At 48.6% G+C, this 20,804-nt stretch overlaps 1 protein-coding gene across 1 annotated transcript in view; it reads right to left on the bottom strand.

Annotated features, from left to right (window-relative positions):
- Nucleotides 1-1,034: 1,034 nt before the first annotated feature.
- LOC311309701 (spondin-1-like) overlaps nt 1,035-20,804 on the bottom strand; it is a gene marked incomplete at its 5' end in the record, with an annotated part of 29,688 nt that continues 9,918 nt past the window's right edge. The window contains 8 exons of the mRNA XM_084439025.1: nt 1,035-1,199; nt 1,378-1,656; nt 1,904-2,062; nt 2,569-2,736; nt 12,812-12,982; nt 15,925-16,107; nt 16,386-16,390; nt 17,317-17,495. Of these exons, the coding sequence (XP_084295151.1) occupies nt 1,036-1,199; nt 1,378-1,656; nt 1,904-2,062; nt 2,569-2,736; nt 12,812-12,982; nt 15,925-16,107; nt 16,386-16,390; nt 17,317-17,495 (1,308 nt within the window). The 3' untranslated portion in view covers nt 1,035. The remainder of the gene's footprint in view (nt 1,200-1,377; nt 1,657-1,903; nt 2,063-2,568; nt 2,737-12,811; nt 12,983-15,924; nt 16,108-16,385; nt 16,391-17,316; nt 17,496-20,804) is intronic.

Here is a 20,804-nt window from a genome sequence, read left to right as displayed (position 1 = left end):
CAATATTTTCTACTCATGACCTGTTGGGGTTTTCATTCAGTGACATGTTTATACAATCAACACCTTGCCTGCCTTCAAGCCTTACTGTTCCATGTACAAGAGAGCTACAGTACATCTGCACCACTATGGAATACTAGTTGACCAGGCAGTAGACCTCCCTCCCCATGACTGCTTGAGTGGTATTCAGAGTCCCTGACCCTGGTCAGACTGAGACCTAGTCTACTGTATGTGTTGGCAGAGAACACTTCTCCATGCTAATTTTATAGCCATGTTATTTGGTAACCCTTCATAATAACTATCCGTGTTAAGCCATTTATAAACGATTTGTTGATATTTTACTATTAACAATTTATAAACAGTTGTAAATGATCAGTAAATATTAATGGGATGCATGATAGCGCTACAGTATATTTCCTAAATACCCAGGCCAGGGTGGTATGAAAGGTGAACTGGCTGAGAAACGTTACAGAATGATGCTGAGAGGTGATGGAGTGTGTGTTTCAATGCTACTAGAGCAGTACAGCAGACCTAATAAAGACACATATAAAAGTAAATAACTGTTGGTTGTGTGTGTGTGTGTGTGTGTGCATGAGACTTATGTGAGGATTGTGTTTGTTGGTAGTGTATAGTGTTGGTTACATAGTAATATGCTGACTGCCTGGTAGGGGAGGCTGCTAGAAGACTAACTACAGCTGGTCGGGTCCGCTTACTGTAACAGCCCAGTCTCCATTTAAATGTCTACAGAGAACACATCTCTCCTCTCCTCTCCTCTCCTCTCCTCTCCTCTCCTCTCCTCTCCTCTCCTCTCCTCTCCTCTCCTCTCCTCTCCTCTCCTCTCCTCTCCTCTCCTCTCCTCTCCTCTCCTCTCCTCTCCTCTCCTCTCCTCTCCTCTCCTCTCTCCTCTTCTCCCTCCTCTCCTCCACCCAGGCATACAACCTTATCAGGGGTTTAACCAATTCTCTATCTCACCTCCAGCCCTAATACAGAAGTGCATCATCATATTAATCAGGTATACACTCAGCTCAACAGCGCCCCCTAGCAGGGATGAACATTACAGGCGCGGATCTCCTTCCTGTCCCTGCAGCTGCTGATCTGGGAGCTCTTGGCTCTCTTCTTCACTGACATGAGACGTTCCTGGATCCCCCCGCCACACGGCTTGGTACATTCCATCCAGCTGGACCATGGCCTCATTCTGCAACCTGCTGGAATAAACCACTGAGATTAGGGGACTTTATATCATAATCATATCTGAAATTGTCTGAACTCGCTACGGGAGATACAGAGATAACCCTAGCTGGCTGTCTTTCCCAATGTGGACGTGGCACAAAAGGACGGCACGAATCTGAACGAAGCGAACTCTGACCCCTAAACACAGACCTGGCTGCACCTCCACGGCCGCGTCCCGCCCCTGCTTGGCCCTCCTCCTCCCGGCTCCGTCCCCCTCCTTGTCCTTGCGCTTCTTCTTCTCCTCGCTGGCGCGGGAGCCGCGGCTACACTTCCTGATTTTACACTTCTTCCTCTGGACGGTCTCAGGACAGGGGCTGCCGCCGAACTGGGGCTCCAGCTTCACCATGCGGGTCCGGATGGTGTGGCCCTTCCCGCACGACTTGTTGCACTCGGACCACTCGGACCACTCGGACACCATGCAGTCTGTGGCTGTGGGGATGGACAGAGGGGACGCAGGATTGACCGCGCTCGACTGAACGGAAAAACGCCCAGTATTTTTTAATCAAAGTGTTCAAAATGTCAGGTTGGAGAGCGCGTTCCTTAGAAAACGCTCTCTCTCTCTCTCTCGTCATAAACAGTATTACAATTCTATTCAATATGTCCAGTAGCGTTGTGACAGAGTGTCGCATCCCCGGCAGAGTCCAGCCGTCTCTGCACTTCGTACGGCCCTACTCACGACATTCGGGCAGCATGCATCTTTCCGTCTGTTCCAGCTCCTCTGTACACTCCCCCAGCTCCGACTTCAGCATGCGCTGACGGGTCCTCACGCCCCGCCCACACGACGCGCTGCAGGCGCTCCAGTCCGACCACGGAGACAGCATACATGGGATGGTGTCTAAATGCATGCATGCATGCAGGCGCGCGCACACACACACACACACACACACACACACACACACACACACACACACACACACACACACACACACACACACACAATACGCAGGTCACACTTCTCTTCCACACACATATTTCTCTCTTTCCACAATGACTTCAGTTTGAACCCACATGCATTAAGTTATAATCATCATTTATCAGAATATGACTTATTAGAAACATTTGGGTCTGTCCCTAGATGGACAGATGGTCTCATGTACTGGTCAGTGATGGTCTCAGGTACTGGTCAGTGATGGTCTCAGGTACTGGTCAGTGATGATCTCAGGTACTGGTCAGTGATGGTCAGTGATGGGCTCAGGTACTGGTCAGTGATGGTCTCAGGTACTGGTCAGTGATGGTCTCAGGTACTGGTCAGTGATGGTCTCAGGTACTGGTCAGTGATGGTCTCAGGTACTGGTCAGTGATGGTCTCAGGTACTGGTCGGTGATGGTCTCAGGTACTCACAGCACTCAGGCATCATGCACTTCTCCACCTCTGCCACCTCGGCGGTGCAGAGAGAGCCGTCTGAGGGGGGCATCTTCACCATGCGCTCCCGTCTCCTCATGCCCACCCCGCAGGTGGCACTGCAGGGGTCCCACTCCCCCCACTCCGTCACCACACAGCTACTGGGGGCTGGAGGAGTGTGTGTGTGTGTGTGTATGTGTGTGCAGAGACAGACAGCTTTTCCATACTTTACATAATAAAACTACATACAGTACGTACTGTTCTAAATGTCTATATACAAGGACAGAGACAACACACACACACACACACACACACACAAACTACAAACAAGCTATTACACGCTATGATCCCTTCTATGGGGTGTGAAAAGTGCCCTTTGGTTGCTTGTTCAAGCTTACTTACAACGTGTATGTATGTGTGTGTGTATGTGTGTATGTATATACATACACACACACATACAGACATACACACACGTTCGTGTGAACAAGCAGAGCTCACTGCAAAACATGCGCACATGCGCGGTAGTTCGCTCGCGCTTTAAATGAATGGGGGAGCTCACGTGACCGAATGACTGTTTGCGTTGTGAGTTGTGAGCTCAGTGGCGCGTGTATGTATGTGTGTGTGTGTGTGTGTGTGTGTGTGTATGTATGAGATCGAACATAGCCTACATACATACACACACACACACATACACACATACACGTTCGTTCCAACCAGCGCAGCTGTATGTGAAACCGCTTGCGCATACACGCGCGGTAGCCACCGCACTTCCGCGTGACGTCACCGAATGCTCTGCCGCTGTTTAGAGAACAGCGTGTATGTGTGTATGTATGTGTGTGTGTGTGTGTGTGTGTCCCCTAATCCCCATAATCAGTGTGTGTGTTCCTGATGAGAGAGTCAGACGCGGGCGACATTCGCAAAAGTTCATTGATCCCGCGGCGCGAATTTTCTCGCCGCGCCCGTGTGAACACAGCCCTCCCGATTGAGCATTATTGTAGGCCAATTAAAATAAAAAATACTAAAATGTCTCCAATAATAATATTTTCTTTTCATGTTTCATGTATTATTATTATTATTATTTTCTTTTTTTTCTTTTAGATTTTTATTTTTTTATATATATTTTTAAGTTATAGGTTAGGCGCAGGCCTATTCATGACAGGCCTAAAAAGTGTTCAAATAAAGATATGTTCCAGATAGCAAATTAGGAGTTAAGCAACATTGAAATATTGTTAGGGGGAATTGAATATTGAATATTGAATCAATGTTGAAATGTTGATGAAACCACTAATAGCCTACAATGTTAATTCTATGACATCCTTTCAACATTTAACGTTGAACAACCATTGATCTTCGGCCATAACCAGAAGTCAACGTTTTTGAACATAAATCAAAATATTTAATCTGGATCAGAATGGTCTGGATAGGATTAAATCTCAAAATTGGGTATTTAAAACCAGGACGTTTGATCCTGATCCTACAGTTGTAAAGTTGGGATATGGTAGGCCTATACCCAGAACCCTGATGAAATGCTGTTTTGGGTTATTTAAAAAGTCCAAGGTGGATTATCCTGATACTGCAAGGGTGGATCAAGCATGGATTCAAGGTGGATGTAGAGAGATGTAGGACACATGGCACGGTATACTATGCCGACCGTCAGGCTGGACAGAGGGATACTGGCACCATTCAATTAGTTTTCTTAACTTTACTGGAAAACTGAACAGATTGTGCAACCTGGAATGTCAGATAACAAAAGAAAGCCTAGGCTACATTAATTCTCATCATAAAAGATGCCGTACAAAATCAAACAAAATACATTTTAATATTAGGCCTACACAAAGCACAAATACTGACCGTGGCTTCACTCCCTCACGCACCTTCATCACATATAGATATTCCTACTGATCACTAGACCCAACCAATTCCCAGTTATATGTAACGCAAAATAATTTTACTAATTATCATCATGATAAAAAAAATGTGTGTGTGTGGTGACAAAACTTTGTGTGTGACTTTTTTTCAGGGAGAATAATACATGACACACGTGCTTAACAAAATAACTTAAGCAATAGTTAGAACAGACTGATGGTTATGACCTGCTCAAATCATGCAATTCTGGCTTTATATGTAGCCTATTCCATAATGCAGCTGGATATGAATCATTATGGAAACTGACTTTCATTTCCAAATTCTATTACTTTGAACAACATAGGCATTTCATTAGTCATTTAGCTGACACTTTTATCCAAAGCAACTTTAATTGCTTTTATAGTGAATTCTCAAATGCATCTTTTGTCTAAAACAAGTGCTAAAACATAATCTCGTGCTGAAGGCAAATTGAAGAATATCAAAATAAATAAAAAAATAATGGTGAGGGGTCAAAATACAAGTGGTATGATCCCGGTCAATATTTCCAAAGACCTCAGTTCAAATCTAGATTCTTTAATCCTGAGCCCTATACTACGAGTGTTAGAGCGATAACTTCAGGTTCAAGATTGGTTTATCCGTATTACGAAGGTGGTTCACTTTTCACCGTGCTATATCACTGTGGTAATTTATGCTGCCGAGCTAACCTGCTCTGGGGCAGGTTAAATTCCAGATTATGGATCAAAATGTATGAAGCACTGCCCGCTGACCGATCAATTCACTTGGAAAAAGGTATAGGCCTATGGACGTTAAGATTCTATATGGATCTTCAGTGTGCGAATTAAACAATAATCTGCTGTGCGCGAACAGCGAGAGATTCTTAAGAAGACTTTTTACAAACCGACAAAACCCTCTTTGGCTTTCCCCGATATCATATGAAATTTTGCAGAATGACAGCTGCTTGAGCCATATTTTGCCTTGTGCATTTAGTCATAGACTGTAGGCTATGCACTAGGGATGTGCACGGTTAACCGATTTCTCGAGTACCCGAGTAGGCAATCTGCTAGTCGGAAAATAAACACTACTCGGTTAATCTAAAGGCTATACAATATGGCATGTTTTGCCGTGAAAGCGCGCATTTCTGAGCGCCTGTGCCCTTTTTCAATTGTTACCAAAGAGGATAGAGCATTGGCGGCTGCCTGGAGAAAAGCGCTGTACTGTATATGGAGTCTTTTTAAGAGCGCTCCGGCACAGGTCCATGCGCGTATAGCCTACTCGTTTTCCAGCCTATAAAGAAATATTGAATGAATAGGCCTGTTGTTCAATAAATCTATTTAGTTTTGCATGGACATTTCTCTAATGAAGGCTTGACGCCGAAACATCCATTATTGTCCAATAAATTGGAAATAGGCAGTGAGTGCCGCGGTGCTTTTTAGATAACGCTAAAAATTAATTCACTTGTTATCCGGCATCGGCAGTAAAGGCTTGGTTTAATACTTAATTTATATTAGTTGCATATTGTAGGCTTAGAGTTTTCAGTGTAGCCTAACGATAGGCTTAATAGGCTATGAGCTGGGCAGTGCATCCAAATTAAAAGGCTGCGTTTTTCGATTCCGATAGCTTCATGAAAACCTGTGGGTTATTCAATCTGATAAGTAATGCATCCAACCACACATCAGCTTTTAAATATGTTTATTTGCAAGGGCATGGACGAGACATGAAAGCACCGCCACGGTAATAACGGCGGAAAAAAACGTTTTCCCCTCCGAGGGGGCCGGGGTTCAATGCGCTCTGTCTGGACGGTATCTTTTTTTGAGTAATCTTTTTTTTGAGTAATCGGTTACTCGAGTAGGATCAGGTTAGGTTACTCGGTTTTAAAATTAGTCGAAATTCCCATCCCTACTATGCACTGGCTTGTGTTTTATTAGTCTACCTGCAGCTTCGTGCAGGCTCTGGGTGATGCGGAGAACCAAGTAAAAACACTCATATTTTTATTCAATTTTCAAATCTTTAATGTTGATTTATTAGACTATCATCCTGTTCCTCAAAATGCAAATTACAATGCTTATAGTAATTGAATGAATTAAGGTTATTTGAATAATCTATATTATTCCCAGTTTTGCTTCTTTTAATCCCTTTGGGCCCAATTTGCTTTAATTGGTATACTGTTAACTCGGTGTTTTCCTGTTTTAGCATATGGACCAATTGATCCAAAACCTCCACAGAAATCCCTGTCTGTGAGGGTCCAGCCACATCTTTTTGCCTCTACATGCTAAGTAATAGAGGCTTGTTGTTTTTCAGAATTATACATAAGTTGTTTCTAGGATGCATCTATGCAGTACGGTCAAGGGCTGGCTCTTCCAAGAATGAATTATAAAAACACCCTGGTGCTATATTGTAGGCCTACAGTAAACACTAAACGTCTTTTGTTTGGTGGTTCCACCCCTGAAAGGTTGTAATTGGCCGGAAGTGGGCGGTAACAAGGTTTGTTTTTCCACCACTTAACCTCTTCACCTCGCGTCTGACTCGAACCTCGGATGTTTGTCAAGTATCTTGTTTGGAACGACTTGCCGCAGTAAGAATACACTCCAAAAGCATAAGGTAAGATGCGATTGAACGTTAATGTCGATGTAATACAAGATCATTTTCACGACTTGTCTTTTAGGCTAGCTAATGTTACACACCGCTGTGTGCACAGCGACTCTAAGTTAAGTTAGCTAGCGCTAATATCATCGATAACTATCCTAGTCTGTATAATCGCTTCCATTTTATTATGTGTTGAAGTTGGCAAAGTTTGTGGACTGGATTATAAAGATTGTGCTTTATTCAAAGTACATTCGTCATTGACACATATTCACACGGCGCTGTTGTAGTGTTTGCTAGTGAGCTCCCCCACAATGCATGCGACACAAGATGGCGGCGCCCAGGGACGTGGCTATAACCTATACTTAAAGTCATTTTCATCAGTAAGGATGTAAAATATGATAACCATTTGGCTGTCTTGGTTTAATTTTCTTTGTGTTTGTATCAATGCGTTATGGACGTTTTGTTTAAAACGAGTATACCCAAAAAGTTCGCGAGTTAGTTGGCTAGGCTAGTCTAGGCTAACATGGGCTGCGGCCTTCCTGTAAGCGAATTAGCGAAACGTAGGGGAATGATCCGCCCTAATCTCTGATTGGTTAACTCAACCTCGCCTGGAGGCTCGCCGTTTCGGCAAGCCCCCAGGGTTCCAACTCAAAAGTGAAGGCCTGTTGAGCCGCGCCATCTTGGCAAATTTCCTCGCGCGTCAAATTTGCCAAGATAGCGCGGTTCAATAGGCCTTCACTTTTGATAGCGGTCAGTGAAAGGAGTGGCTGTATCCAGTTGTATTAATACATCCATGCCTTTCGCAAATTCGCTTCCTGTAAGCAGACTAGTGACTTGCCGCTGGCACGAAGGACAGCGTAGGAGCGCCCTCTACTGGGCTGACAGTTTACAACCTAAATCATATACCACTACAGTATTTGAAAACCCCGACTAAACACCATCTGTGTTGAGGGAAGTAAAATGAATGTGCAGCATACAGTAAATGTGATTGACATTTGACCCAAACTAAACAAACAACAGCTCAGAACAGCCAACTCTTCCATGTCATGTGACAAAATGTTGTGTATTAATATGATTATGGGCTGTTTGATGATTGTGGGCCTACAACTTTCTAACTGGTTATGGTTACTCATTCCTAGGGTCTGTAACACACCACCAAGGACAGGCTTCAAGTGAGTGACTTCTACGGTGTCTGCTATTGGACTGCGACGCTAGCAATGGCTGGGTGAGTTACAATGGGTGGACATGGCCCTTCTCTTTCAATCTGTTGTATTTAACTCAGATTCCATTTCAAAAGGTATCAAACCCACATTATAGCTTTTAGAGCGACCAGTTGTTTGGTTCGTTTTTGTAGGGGAAACCCTGACCACCCCCATCCCATACAAAAGGCTTTCATTGCAACAATATATTTGTCTGTAGTAACTTGAATTAGAGACGGTACAACACCCCAGTCCTTGTTTGTAATCAAAACTGTAACATTAACCTCCTATTATTTCTGATTCTTTTGAAGTCAACAGATGCCGATACCGATGGCTCCAAGATTGTCAGCGGTTACCTCATATCCATTGGTCACAGGTGAGTGATTGTATAGTGAATTCTTCTCATTGAGCCGCCTAGACAAATTATTATCTTATTATTTACTTCACTGACCATGTGCTGTTGAACACCTTTCCATTTGTTTTTAGGGTGCAGCAGCAGCGAATAAGGGAGGCACTCAGAGCAGTAGATCCGGTTGGGACTGTGCTGCGTGGTCTTCAAATACATACCACCCCAAGACGACCATACTCCGTACCAGCCCCTCTGTCCCTCTGGCATCTCGATGGATACCATAAATTAATCCAGTAAGATGCCAATATCAGATTTGAACAATTTTGCATGAATTCCCTTTCAAGTCCTCTGATTTCACATGACTTAAAAATGACACAATACAGTGAATTTTTTTTCCACAAAAAAAACTTGACACAAAAGAGCCATCTTGGCGAATTAAAATATATTTATTATACATTTAAAGTTATTACTAATGGGTCTTGGGGACACATGTCAAGCTGAAACATGAGCATATAACATCACTGCCTTTCCCTTATAAAAACATTGGACCTTGTTGAGTAGACTAGCCTTACATGCATGCCAGGAGTAGGTTTAAGTCGGATTGCTTAAGCTGTCTTAGTCCGTCTGAGACTATGGAGTCATGGATTGTACCTCATTAGGTACAATAGGCACAGAGGCAGGGGTGAATTACTGGAGTGAATCTTGAGACAAAATAATGAAAGGGCTTTCATCTTGAAGATCAAGGGCCCTGCCATCCTTTTCTCTCATGATGAATGAACATGGTGAAACTTTTGTATTGGTGAAAAAAATACATGGCTATGATGGGCTGTAGTTTTCTCAGTTTAAATTGCATCCATTAACGTTTTTTTATTTTTTTTGTCAATTCACAGCTGGAGAATTGTAATACATGGGGGGATTGATGGATTTAGCCGGAAGATCATGTTCCTGAGGGCCAGCAACAACAACAGGGCATCCACCGTTCTGGAGTGCTTCATTGAAGCTGTGGATGCCCATGGGTTGCCTGCATGTGTTCGCACTGACAAAGGGGGAGAGAATGTCGATGTGGCGAGGTACATGCTAGGGCATCCACAACGTGGACCTGGTAAATATTGCCTTCTGTTTTTGAATCATCATCACAAAATGATCATGTTTTGCAGCAACACTTGGCAAACTAAACATGTCAGTAAAAAAATGGATAGTACATTTGCTTTGTACCCCACTGATTGACACAACTGCGTAGTGTGCCGTAAAACACTAATATTCCACCACCCCTCCCTTCTCCTCCCAACTCAGACCGAAGGTGCGTCATAACTGGCAAGTCTGTCCACAATCAGAGAATAGAACGCCTGTGGCGAGACTTGTGGTGCGTGGTGGTCGGCAACTATTATGCTGCCTTCCGCCACCTGGAGGAGATTGGAGCCATGGATCGTGACCAGGACGCCCATCTCTTTTGCCTACATTTCGTGATGCTTCCAAGGCTGAACTGGCATCTTCGTCTGTTCAGCCAAATGTGGGACAGACATCCGCTGTCTTCCGAGGGAAACAGATCCCCCCAGCAGCTGTGGGTGGCTGGACAGCTTCTCAATATGGAGCAGATACCCGATGAGGTAAGAGTGGCCATGCAAAAATAGTTCATAAAATGCCTACACAACTTCTTCTGTTGTCAGATGTAAAGTGATGTCAGATGTACTGGTGGGGATTTGCATCCCCATTTCAAGACGCATGTTTTAGACATTTTTTCTAAAGGGTAGGACATGTCTACAAGGAGCGCCCTAATTATAATTTCTCGGTAATTGTTTTGGATTAGATGGATTACCCCATTTACGGAATCGACTGGAATGGGCCAGCTCCATCCCCTGATGCACGGGAACGTGTGGAGGTTCCAGCTCTTCCCCCAGCGCTATCGGTGACCTACGAGAACCTGCTGCAGTCGAACATCGACCCCTTCCGGACGAGCTAAGTCTACGGAGTAGACATATACCTGGAGGCTTTGAGCATGCTCCAGGCATATATGGCTGAACACTCAGGTGAGATGTAAGGCCATTCAACCACTCCCAGGTTGCCTCTTCAGACATGAATCACTATCTAGCAAGCTGACACTCTGTTTCTCTCCACAGACCAGTCTGGACAATCTGCATAGAAATCAATTACGACTGGAACATACCTCCTGTATGCATAATTCTTAATAAAACTTGCATTGCTGATTGGATGTCTAGTTTCTTCAAATCGTAAACAGAGACAACTTGTTTACTGACAAATGTGTTTGCTTTTTTAACTACCATGTAACAGTGAGGATCCAAGTAGATTTGTGAGCAAGAGACACGTTTGCCAACACTTTTTAGATGTCAGCTCCAGTGATGACTAGTGACCCCTGCCTGCAATACAAATTCAGCAACAAGTTGTGGCAGTGTTGTCTTTATACCACATCGCAATGATATCAGCTACACTAGCTCTGCATACATGGCACACATTATCCAAGCTGTGTTGTTTGTTGTGATGGACTTGGATACATAATTGTATTTTTCTGGCAAACCAGTCGTTGAAATGCTACAGTGTGATCGTGGGTACCTTCCTTCATTACTAAGCGTTATAATACTATGTGACATAGTGTTAAGATGTCTTTGACATAAACAAATGATAAGAAATGACATGTTCTACAATCTCTACTATTGTAATGCATCAGTCTGTGTAAAGCTGGCTGATGGTGTCAAGGTCCTGGCTACTAGCTGCCTATCGCCTCCCTCGGTCCTCACTCCAGCTCAGCTCCTCCCAGCAGGTAGAGCTGGACGTTCATCTGGCAACTCGGGACACCTCCACGACAGAAAACAAACTGCAATTCTCCTTCCTCCTCTGGGCTGGTTCCCTTAGGGGCATCACTTCTCCACCGCTGCAGCTGAATAGTACTTCCCTGAGCCATGACCCATGAGGTTGTTGGAGTCAAATCTGAAGGCTGGTACACAGTCCATCTATAACATCAAAAACAATCTGTAGTTGGACCCAACAAGCACTGTGATAATAGCACCCAAGTCATTGCTGCAGAGCGTTCATGCACATGTATATGGCTAATGTAAATGTAAAATAATGTAATGTAAATGGGAGATAGTTACAAAACCTCTACTCTCGAATACAGCATATGGAAAATAATAATGTACCTCAATATTGCAATAGACACTTTATAACATTTACAAACCATTAAGGCTAGAGGGAATAACGCGCTCCTCTCTGATCACAGGCATACACTATAACATTAATAATGGAGGCAGGTGCTGAATGAGTAACGTTACTGCACAGGGAATACAGTTGTGACGTGATTTTAGCCAAATTTCTCTAGCCAAACTGTAGAGTAATGGAGCTAGCTAGATACAGCTACATAATATACTGAGTTGAATTCGCATAACGTGACCATCTCACGTTACCCAGTCTTGGTAGACACTTCGCTAGCCTAGGCAATGATGTAACGTTAGCTGGGAAGCTAGCTAGCTTGCAGTAAAAGCCGATACATCTAACCACGCAGATATTCATATTTTTAGTGCTATATTTACCATAGTCGTCTTCATTCTCTGAAGCGATGTATCGAAGTCCTTCATTAAGCGAGTCGAAACAGACACACACACAGACACACACAGACACACACACACACACACACACACACACATACATACACACATACACGCTGTTCTCTAAACAGCGGCAGAGCATTCGGTGACGTCACGCGGAAGTGCGGTGGCTACCGCGCGTGTATGCGCAAGCGGTTTCACATACAGCTGCGCTGGTTGGAACGAACGTGTATGTGTGTATGTGTGTGTGTGTGTATGTATGTAGGCTATGTTCGATCTCATACATACACACACACACACACACACACATACATACACGCGCCACTGAGCTCACAACTCACAACGCAAACAGTCATTCGGTCACGTGAGCTCCCCCATTCATTTAAAGCGCGAGCGAACTACCGCGCATGTGCGCATGTTTTGCAGTGAGCTCTGCTTGTTCACACGAACGTGTGTGTATGTCTGTATGTGTGTGTGTATGTATATACATACACACATACACACACACATACATACACGTTGTAAGTAAGCTTGAACAAGCAACCAAAGGGCACTTTTCACACCCCATACCCTTCTGGCAAGGCGAGACAGCAGCTGTCAACACTACAAAGAATGTGTGTGTGTGTGTGTGTGTGTGTGTGTGTGTGTGTGTGTGTGTGTGCGTGTGTGTGTGTGGGATGTGGACTCACAGCATTCGTCGTTCACCACACACTTCTCGTTCTCCTCAGTGGGCATGGCACAGATGGATCCGTCTTCAGGGAACTGCTTCACGTAACGTTCCCGTGACCTCATACCCATGCCGCACGTCACGCTACACGGAGACCAGCTGATCCACTCAGACATCATACATGTAGAGGACTCTGGGACAGGCAGAAAAGATAAACACATACAATGGCTTACCAACTTGATGATTGTGTGTGTGTGTGTGTGTGTGTTATTTATTCCATATTGTACTAGGGAAGTTGATTGAGGGTCAAACTAAGAAAGTGAGAGAAATATCTTATATCTTTAGAGTATACAAAGAGGCATATTTATTCAGTGCAGTTCCTCAATGCTTATCTCTCAGGACACACGAGTGTCAGCTGCCCAGCTCAACTGTGCCCACCTGGGTACCACCCATCTGCCCATTCCATCATTATTAGCTAGCTGGCACCTCCACTGCTCCTCATCCCTCAGCTGGTAACTACCGACCCTCTGGAAGAGTCATTCAACCTCAATGTCTTTGTCAGTCGCTCCAGTTATCTAGAAGCTGCTCTTCAGACGAAATGGATGGACATTGAAGAACTTCCTACAGATTTTATCGCTCCGCCATGGACACACACCCACACACACACACACACACACACACACACACACACGCGTGCACACACACACACACACACATACTATGGGGTGTGATTAGTGCCAGCACACCATACTGAAACGCTTGACTTGCGCCTACTTAAGAAGACGCGATGACATCAAACGTCTAAACGCACGTGTATAATTTCCATTGACAAACAATGGAGAGACAGACGTATCATAGCTGTAACGTACCTGTAACGCAGACGCTGTGCACATGTTGTTTGCACGTATTGCGCATCGTGTGCGTGACGGCAACACTACAGGTTAGATGCGCCTCACATATGCGACACCAACACTACACATGACAGTTTGGTAAAATCATAGATGTACGTACGTACGTACGTCTTGTAATGTGTGCAGAAATTGCATAGCGACGTGTCAAACGTGCCAGTGCCTTGCTAGCGCAGCAGACGTGTTAGCGGCCGCACGTGTAAGGTCAGTTGCCTTTAAATCATAGCTGGTTCTAATCTCGTCCTTGCCAATTGGTAATGCATTCTCAATAAATGGAATTCGCACATGTTAAGCAACTTGTTTTTAATAAAGCCTAATATCTGAATGACTCTTTCTTCGCAATTTAAAACAAATGTTCAGATACACGTGTTTCTTGTCAATAGAGGGCGCTGCAGCACCGTCAGCACCAGTTCGTGCGCGCTCTTATTTGAAAATGTAGCGATAGTGGAGATAAAACGACACATATCTAGGAAAAGTTATGCAAGGAGGGTCCTGGAATTTGATTGAGTGCAAATAAATATTCTTAATTTTTATTCAATATGGACAAATGAGCCCCGTCCGCAGCTTCTAGTGCCCGCTGACGAGCGTGCAAACGTTACATGCATGTGCGCAAAAGTGGCAAGGCACTTTTTACACGTCACCCTCTGAGAATGCGAGCGACTCGTAACGTGTGCGAATATGCACGCCTATTAATCAGCTCGCCAAAGTACCTTTATACACGCAATGCAGGCGACGAAAGCACTGAGTGTTTGTTACGCTGGCACGAATCACACCCCATACACACACACACACACACACACCACACACACACACACACACACACACACACACACACACACAGACAAGTGCACACATGCACTCTAGCTTTCTTCCTTTCTCTCCATCACTATCACATACACACATTCTCTCTCTCTCTCTCTCTCTCTCTCTCTCTCTCTCACTCACACACACACACACACACACACACACACACACACACACACACACACACACACACACACACACACACTGTAATATAGCAGAACATAGTGAATCATTAATAAAAGCTCTAAATAAAATCAAGCTGTGATAAGGCCTCCTGAGGGTGCAATGTACGCCTGGAGGCACACCAACCCCACAGGCCACCACAGGAATATCAATCACACCCAGAACACTAATCGAGTTTAAATGAAAATAAAAGAGGAACAGAGCACAGCCATGCCAGGCCTATCAATTGATTGTGAGCAGCGGAGAGGAGCGGTAGCCTTTAACAGTTCAGGGAGAGAGGGCGGGGGTAGAGACTGAGAAAGAAAAAGGAGAGAGAGTTTCTATATACTTGAGTCTGTGTGCTATTTCTAGATAAAAACTGTGCTTGACTGGGCATTTGCCTTTAAGCAAAGCCGTCCAAATTGTCAGCTTTGATGAAAATCAGACAATGGAGATATATATAGAGAGAAAGAAAGAGAGAGAGAGAGAGAGAGAAAGAGAGAGAGATTTAAAGCCTATTGGAATAGAAAGAGCAGTCTTCAGATCAGCGCTTGTTTGGAGCAGATACAGCGGTGCTGAATATCGACATTCACATCTTTTGATCTCAGACCTGTTTCTGTGTCTTGATTAGTGTCTAATGTCTCAGCTTGGCAAAACAACGAACATCAAACAGTGTGTGCGTTGGTGCGTGTTCATTAAAGACCTGGGCTGTGTTCCATTTCAGAGAGTCGTTTCCTACCGTGTGCCCTCACCCACTCCCCCTCACACATGTCCTTCCAGGATTCACGCGGCTTGTCGGTCTCCCTAAGCTGCACGTATACAACAACTAATCCTCTCAGAGCCATGAGACGGAGTGATCGAGGTCACACATGAGGGAACATCTCTCTGAAATGGAATGTGGCCCGTGTGTTTATTAAGGACGTGGAAGTTGGGGGGAGAGTGACGTCGTCCCAAACCCAGTCCTTCCTCCCATCCCTCCTCTGCCATGTCGCTGAAGGAGACGCCCCTGTCTCTGACCTGGTTATGCCCCATCTGACTCAACACTAACACAGCGGCTGGCTTCTGTTTGGGCCGTATGACACAAACAGAGGAACACCAGAGTCTCTACCACACACCGCTGCGCTTGCGCCATGAACTAGGTTTGCCTTTTTTGGGGAGTAGCCCGTTCGTTCCACCGTGCGGGAACGATCGAGCACGAATCCGGTACGTAACTGAAATGACTTCGACTACTATATGGACCCAGCTCTGGTGTGACCCTCACCCTCCTGGCTACAGCCTGGCCCCATGCAGGGCTGGAAGTCCTGGGTGTGTGGGCAGGAAACGCTGAGGTCCAGCTGGGCCTTCAGCATCCTCTGCCTCATCCTGCGGCCCTTGTCGCAGGTGGCCGAGCTGCAGGCCGACCAGGGCGACCAGTTGGAGTAGATGCACGTCTCCGGGGTGTCGTCTGGAGCGCCGTTGAGAGAGGACAAGAAGGTCAGTCACATGACGTGATCTTTTCCTCTCCATTTCAGCCCCCCCCGCATCACTCCTTCCTCATCGGAGGACAGAAATACACAATATATGTATGCATATATACTGATCTATAGAGATAAGATATGAAGCATAAATACAGTAAGCAGAAATACAGTAAGCAGAGTAGCACTGGTCATCGCTGTCAGGTCAACAGGCTGGGTAGTACATCTCTCGACACGTGTGCTTATCATGTTAGAAACTATGGCGTACATAGGCTATTAGAAACAATGGCGAACATGTGAAAACAGAAAACAAAACACATGGCATACAGGTTGTGTGGCTTAGAGCCAACCATGTTACGGCTCGCATGCCCTCGCCTCCACAACCGCCTCCCTCTCTCCCCTCTGGGCCCGCTGCGCGCTCGGGGCGTCCTACGCGCTCTACCGCACGTCGCATCGGCCCAGGCATGCAACGCTCTGACTCTCCGGAGTTTCCCCCCACTACCGGGCGTTCCCCGTCTCCGGCCAGCTCCGCGGACTCGGCAGTCTCCTCCCACTCCGGTGACGAAGAGTCGGATCCCGACATGCCCAGCACATCGGCCCGTGCGCAACGACAAGAACGGCGCGCTCGTCTCCGACGATGACGCGGGCGCGGCTCTACTCACCGGTTTCCCATTCATCATCACCACACCTGTCCCTCGTTCTGCAATCACCTTCAACCCCTACAAGAACCTGGTCTACACTCCACTCATCGCCAGATCTTACCATAACCTTACGTGGTAAAGTATAGCCTACGATTTTGCTTACCTGTATTTTGTAGTGCTTTCCTCGTTCCCTGCTCGTGATTACTATCACTTACCCTGCCTATCCTCCTCGTCTCTCCAGTATCCTGGACCCCCTCTGCTGAGTTGTACCAGCTAGCAGAGCCCTCACCCTGCTCCACCTCCGGATCCCTCCGGCTCCCTTGAGCCAAGAACATTTTTTATTATTTAGTGGCAGTTTGGTGGCTCCTATTATTTCATCCTATTATATTTTTGTGGCATCCTTTTTGTGGCTCCCCCTTTGTGTTCTTATTAAATCGCCCCTCCGGGCTTTACCGTTCCTTGCCTCCTCCTTTCCTGTTGCGCCTGGGTCCCAAACCGAACCATCACAGTAAGATCTGGCCATTTTTGACCCAGCCAACATGGAGGAGAGACCTGCACCTTCCGGACCACTCCAAGCCCAGGGTAGGCTCCTGGCAGAACACTCCCGTATGCTCTCGCAGGCTTCTGACGTGGTCACAACCGTGCGCCAGGAGCTCCAGGGAGTCTCCACCCTCCAGCAGTCCCAGGCCGAGTACCTCCGGCAGGTCTCCGCCCTCTAACAGACCCAAGCTGAGCAACTGCAGCTGGTATCCGCCCAACAGCAAGCTCAGGGCGAGCAACTGACGGGACTCGCTACTCTGGTCAGCACCCTGTCCGACCAGGTCACCGCGCTCATTGCCCGCCTGGCTCCGTTCCTGGACCCCGCCCCTCCCCAGCAAGCCCCTGCACCACCCGCGGTCCCCGCTCCTGCCGCTCCACCAAACCGGGAGCCCCATCTCGCCTCCCCGGCCCTCTACGACGGGACGTTCACCCTCTGCCGGGAGTTCCTCATGCAGTGTGAGTACGTGTTTGATCTCCAGCCAAGCATGTACTCCACTGCGTCTGCTCGCATAGCCTACATCGCCAACCTAACCACGGGACGGGCTCGCCGTTGGGTCATGGCGGGTCGCGAGGGCGCAGCTGCCTACATGCAGGACTACACTGCCTTCGTGGCAATATTCAGGACCGTGTTTGACCACGACGTCCACGGACAGGACGCGGACGCTGCTCTCTCCGCCCTCACCCAGGGTTCCAGTTCCGTAGCGGACTACGCCACGGAGTTCTGCATCCTCGCTGCCCGTTGCCCCTGGAACGAGTCTGCCCTGTACAGCGCCTTCCGACGGGGCCTAGGGGAGGCCATGAAGGACAGCCTGGCTGGAAGAGACAGACCAGCGACCCTGAACCAACTCGTCTCCCTCTCCATAGCCATTGACGAGCGCCACCGGGAACGCAGGCGCGAGCGGGCGCACCAACACCACAGCGCACCCAGACTGTCTCTGCCTCCCTCTACCGGTCTCTCTCGGCCTGCCCCGGCCTCCCTCGCCCCCCCAAACACCGCTGGAGAGGAACCCATGCAACTGGGCCGGACCCGACTGACCCCTGCAGAGCGTGAGCACCGAAGACAGAACGGGCTGTGCATGTACTGCGCCAGCCCAGCGCACGCCGTCGACTCCTGTCCCTCTGCACCTCCCAGGGCGGCAAAAGAGTAGGCTCACTTGCCAGGGGGTACCGAGTGAGCCGGCTCATCCATCCCCAATCCCGGACCCGTGCCGCCAGGTTCACTGTCACCCTCGCCTGGCAGGGGCACACGCTCTCCGTCCCTGCTCTCATCGACTCCGGTGCTGACGAGAGCTTCGTGGACGTCCAGTTCGCCCACAAAGCGGCGCTCCCTCTCTCCCCTCTGGAGAGGCCCCTCTCGGCTTTCGCTCTGGATGGCCATCCCATGGGTCCCATTACTCACCGGACCCTGCCCCTCACCCTCACGGCCTCGGGAAACCACGTGGAGAACATCCGCCCCTTCGTCATCCACTCTCCCGACGCTCCGTTCATCCTAGGAAGGCCCTGGCTGGAACTCCACACCCCTCATGTCTGCTGGAGCTCGGGGCGCATCCTCAGCTGGAGCACCACCTGCCACGCTCGCTGCCTCTGAGCTGCTCAGACCTCCACTCGGGTTGACCGGCCCCGTCCCGCTCCTCCTGACCTCTCCACGGTCCCTTCAATGTACCACGACCTCGGAGAGGCCTTCAGTAAGGAGCGCGCCCGCACACTCCCCCCTCATCGACCCTACGACTGCGCCATCGAGCTCCACCCTGGCGCCCCTCTCCCAGCCAGTCGTCTCTACAACCTCTCCCTCCCGGAGAAAGCTGCCATGGACACCTACATCTCCGAGTGCTTGGCCGAGGGTCTCATCCGACCATCTCGATCCCAGGTGGCAGCGGGGTTCTTCTTCGTAAAGAAGAAGGGAGGAGATCTGAGGCCGTGCATCGACTACAGGCTGCTCAACAACATCACGGTGAAGAACAAATACCCACTCCCCCTCATGAACTCCAACTTTGAACCCCTCATCAGTGCCACCATCTTCACCAAGTTGGACCTCAGAAACGCTTATCACCTGGTGCGTATCCGTGAGGGGGACGAATGGAAGACCGCCTTCAAGACCTCCCGTGGCCACTACGAGTACCTCGTCATGCCCTTCGGCCTCACCAACGCCCCCGCCGTCTTCCAGGCCCTTATGAACGACGTGCTCAGGGACATGCTGGATGTGTTTGTGGTCCTCTACCTGGACGACATCCTTGTATTCTCCAGGAGCGCTGAGGAGCACGTCCGCATGGTCATCCAGCGTCTCCGGGAGAACCGCCTGTACATTAGGGCGGAGAAGTGCACCTTTCACTCCTCGTCAGTGGAGTTCCTGGGGCTCATTGTGGAGGGAGGCCTGACACGACCCGACCCCCGCAAAATCAAGACCGTGGTCGAATGGCCTCAACCCACTACCCGGAGGCAACTCCAGAGCTTCCTTGGCTTCGCTAACTTTTACCGCCGTTTCATACGGGACTACAGCCGGGTAGCAGCTCACCCACCTCACCTCATCCCTGCGTCCGTTCATCTGGACACCGGCTGCCAGCGCCGCCTTCTCCGCGCTCAAGGAGCGCTTCACCACCGCTCCGGTCCTTCTCCATCCTGACCCCTCCAGGCAGTTCGTGGTCGAGGTGGACGCATCGGACACAGGCATCGGTGCTGTTCTGTCCCAGCGGTCAGTGGAGGACCAGAAGTTGCACCCCTGTGCCTTCCTCTCCCGCCGGTTCACCCCAGCTGATGTCAATTACGACATCGGGAACAGGGAGTTGTTGGCGGTGGTGGGGGCCTTGGAGGAGTGGCGCCACTGGCTTGAGGGCGTGGAACACACCACCCTCGTCTGGTCGGACCACAAGAACCTGACCTTCATCCGGGCGGCCAAGCGCCTCAACTCCCGCCAGGCGCGGTGGTCACAGTTCCTCTGGAGGTTCGATTTTACCCTCACCTTCCGGCCCGGCTCCCGCAACGCCAAGGCCGACGCGCTGTCCCGCCTCCACGCGCCCGAGGTGCCCCCCGCGGAGCCTGAGACCATCCTGCCGGCCTCACGTGTCATAGGGGTGGTTACCATGAACATCGAGGCAGTGGTGAGGCAGGCCCAACGCGCCCATCCCAGTCCGGCCAACGTCCCTCCTCGCCGGCTCTTCGTGCCCGACTCTGTCCGGTCCCGGGTGCTCCAGTGGGGCCATGCCAGCCGGTTTGCGTGCCATCCCGGGGTTCACCGCACCCTCTCCTTCCTGAGCCGACGGTTCTGGTGGCCCTCCATGAGGTCCGACGTCCGGGAGTTTGTTGTCGCCTGTCCCGTCTGCTCCCGCAGCAAGGCGTCCCACCAGCCCCCGGCTGGCCTCCTGCGTCCTCTCCCGGTCCCCAGCCGTCCCTGGTCCCACATCGCCCTGGACTTCATCACCGGTCTTCCACCCCTCCAGGGGCAACACGGTCATCCTCACCGTGGTGGACCGGTTCTCCAAGGCCGTCCACCTGGTGGCGCTCCCCAAGCT

This window comes from Borostomias antarcticus (assembly GCF_949987555.1).
Source record: "Borostomias antarcticus genome assembly, chromosome: 5".
Taxonomy (NCBI): domain Eukaryota; kingdom Metazoa; phylum Chordata; class Actinopteri; order Stomiiformes; family Stomiidae; genus Borostomias; species Borostomias antarcticus.
Note: the sequence above shows the minus strand (reverse complement) of the source record. Positions and strands in the feature narration are given on the sequence as shown.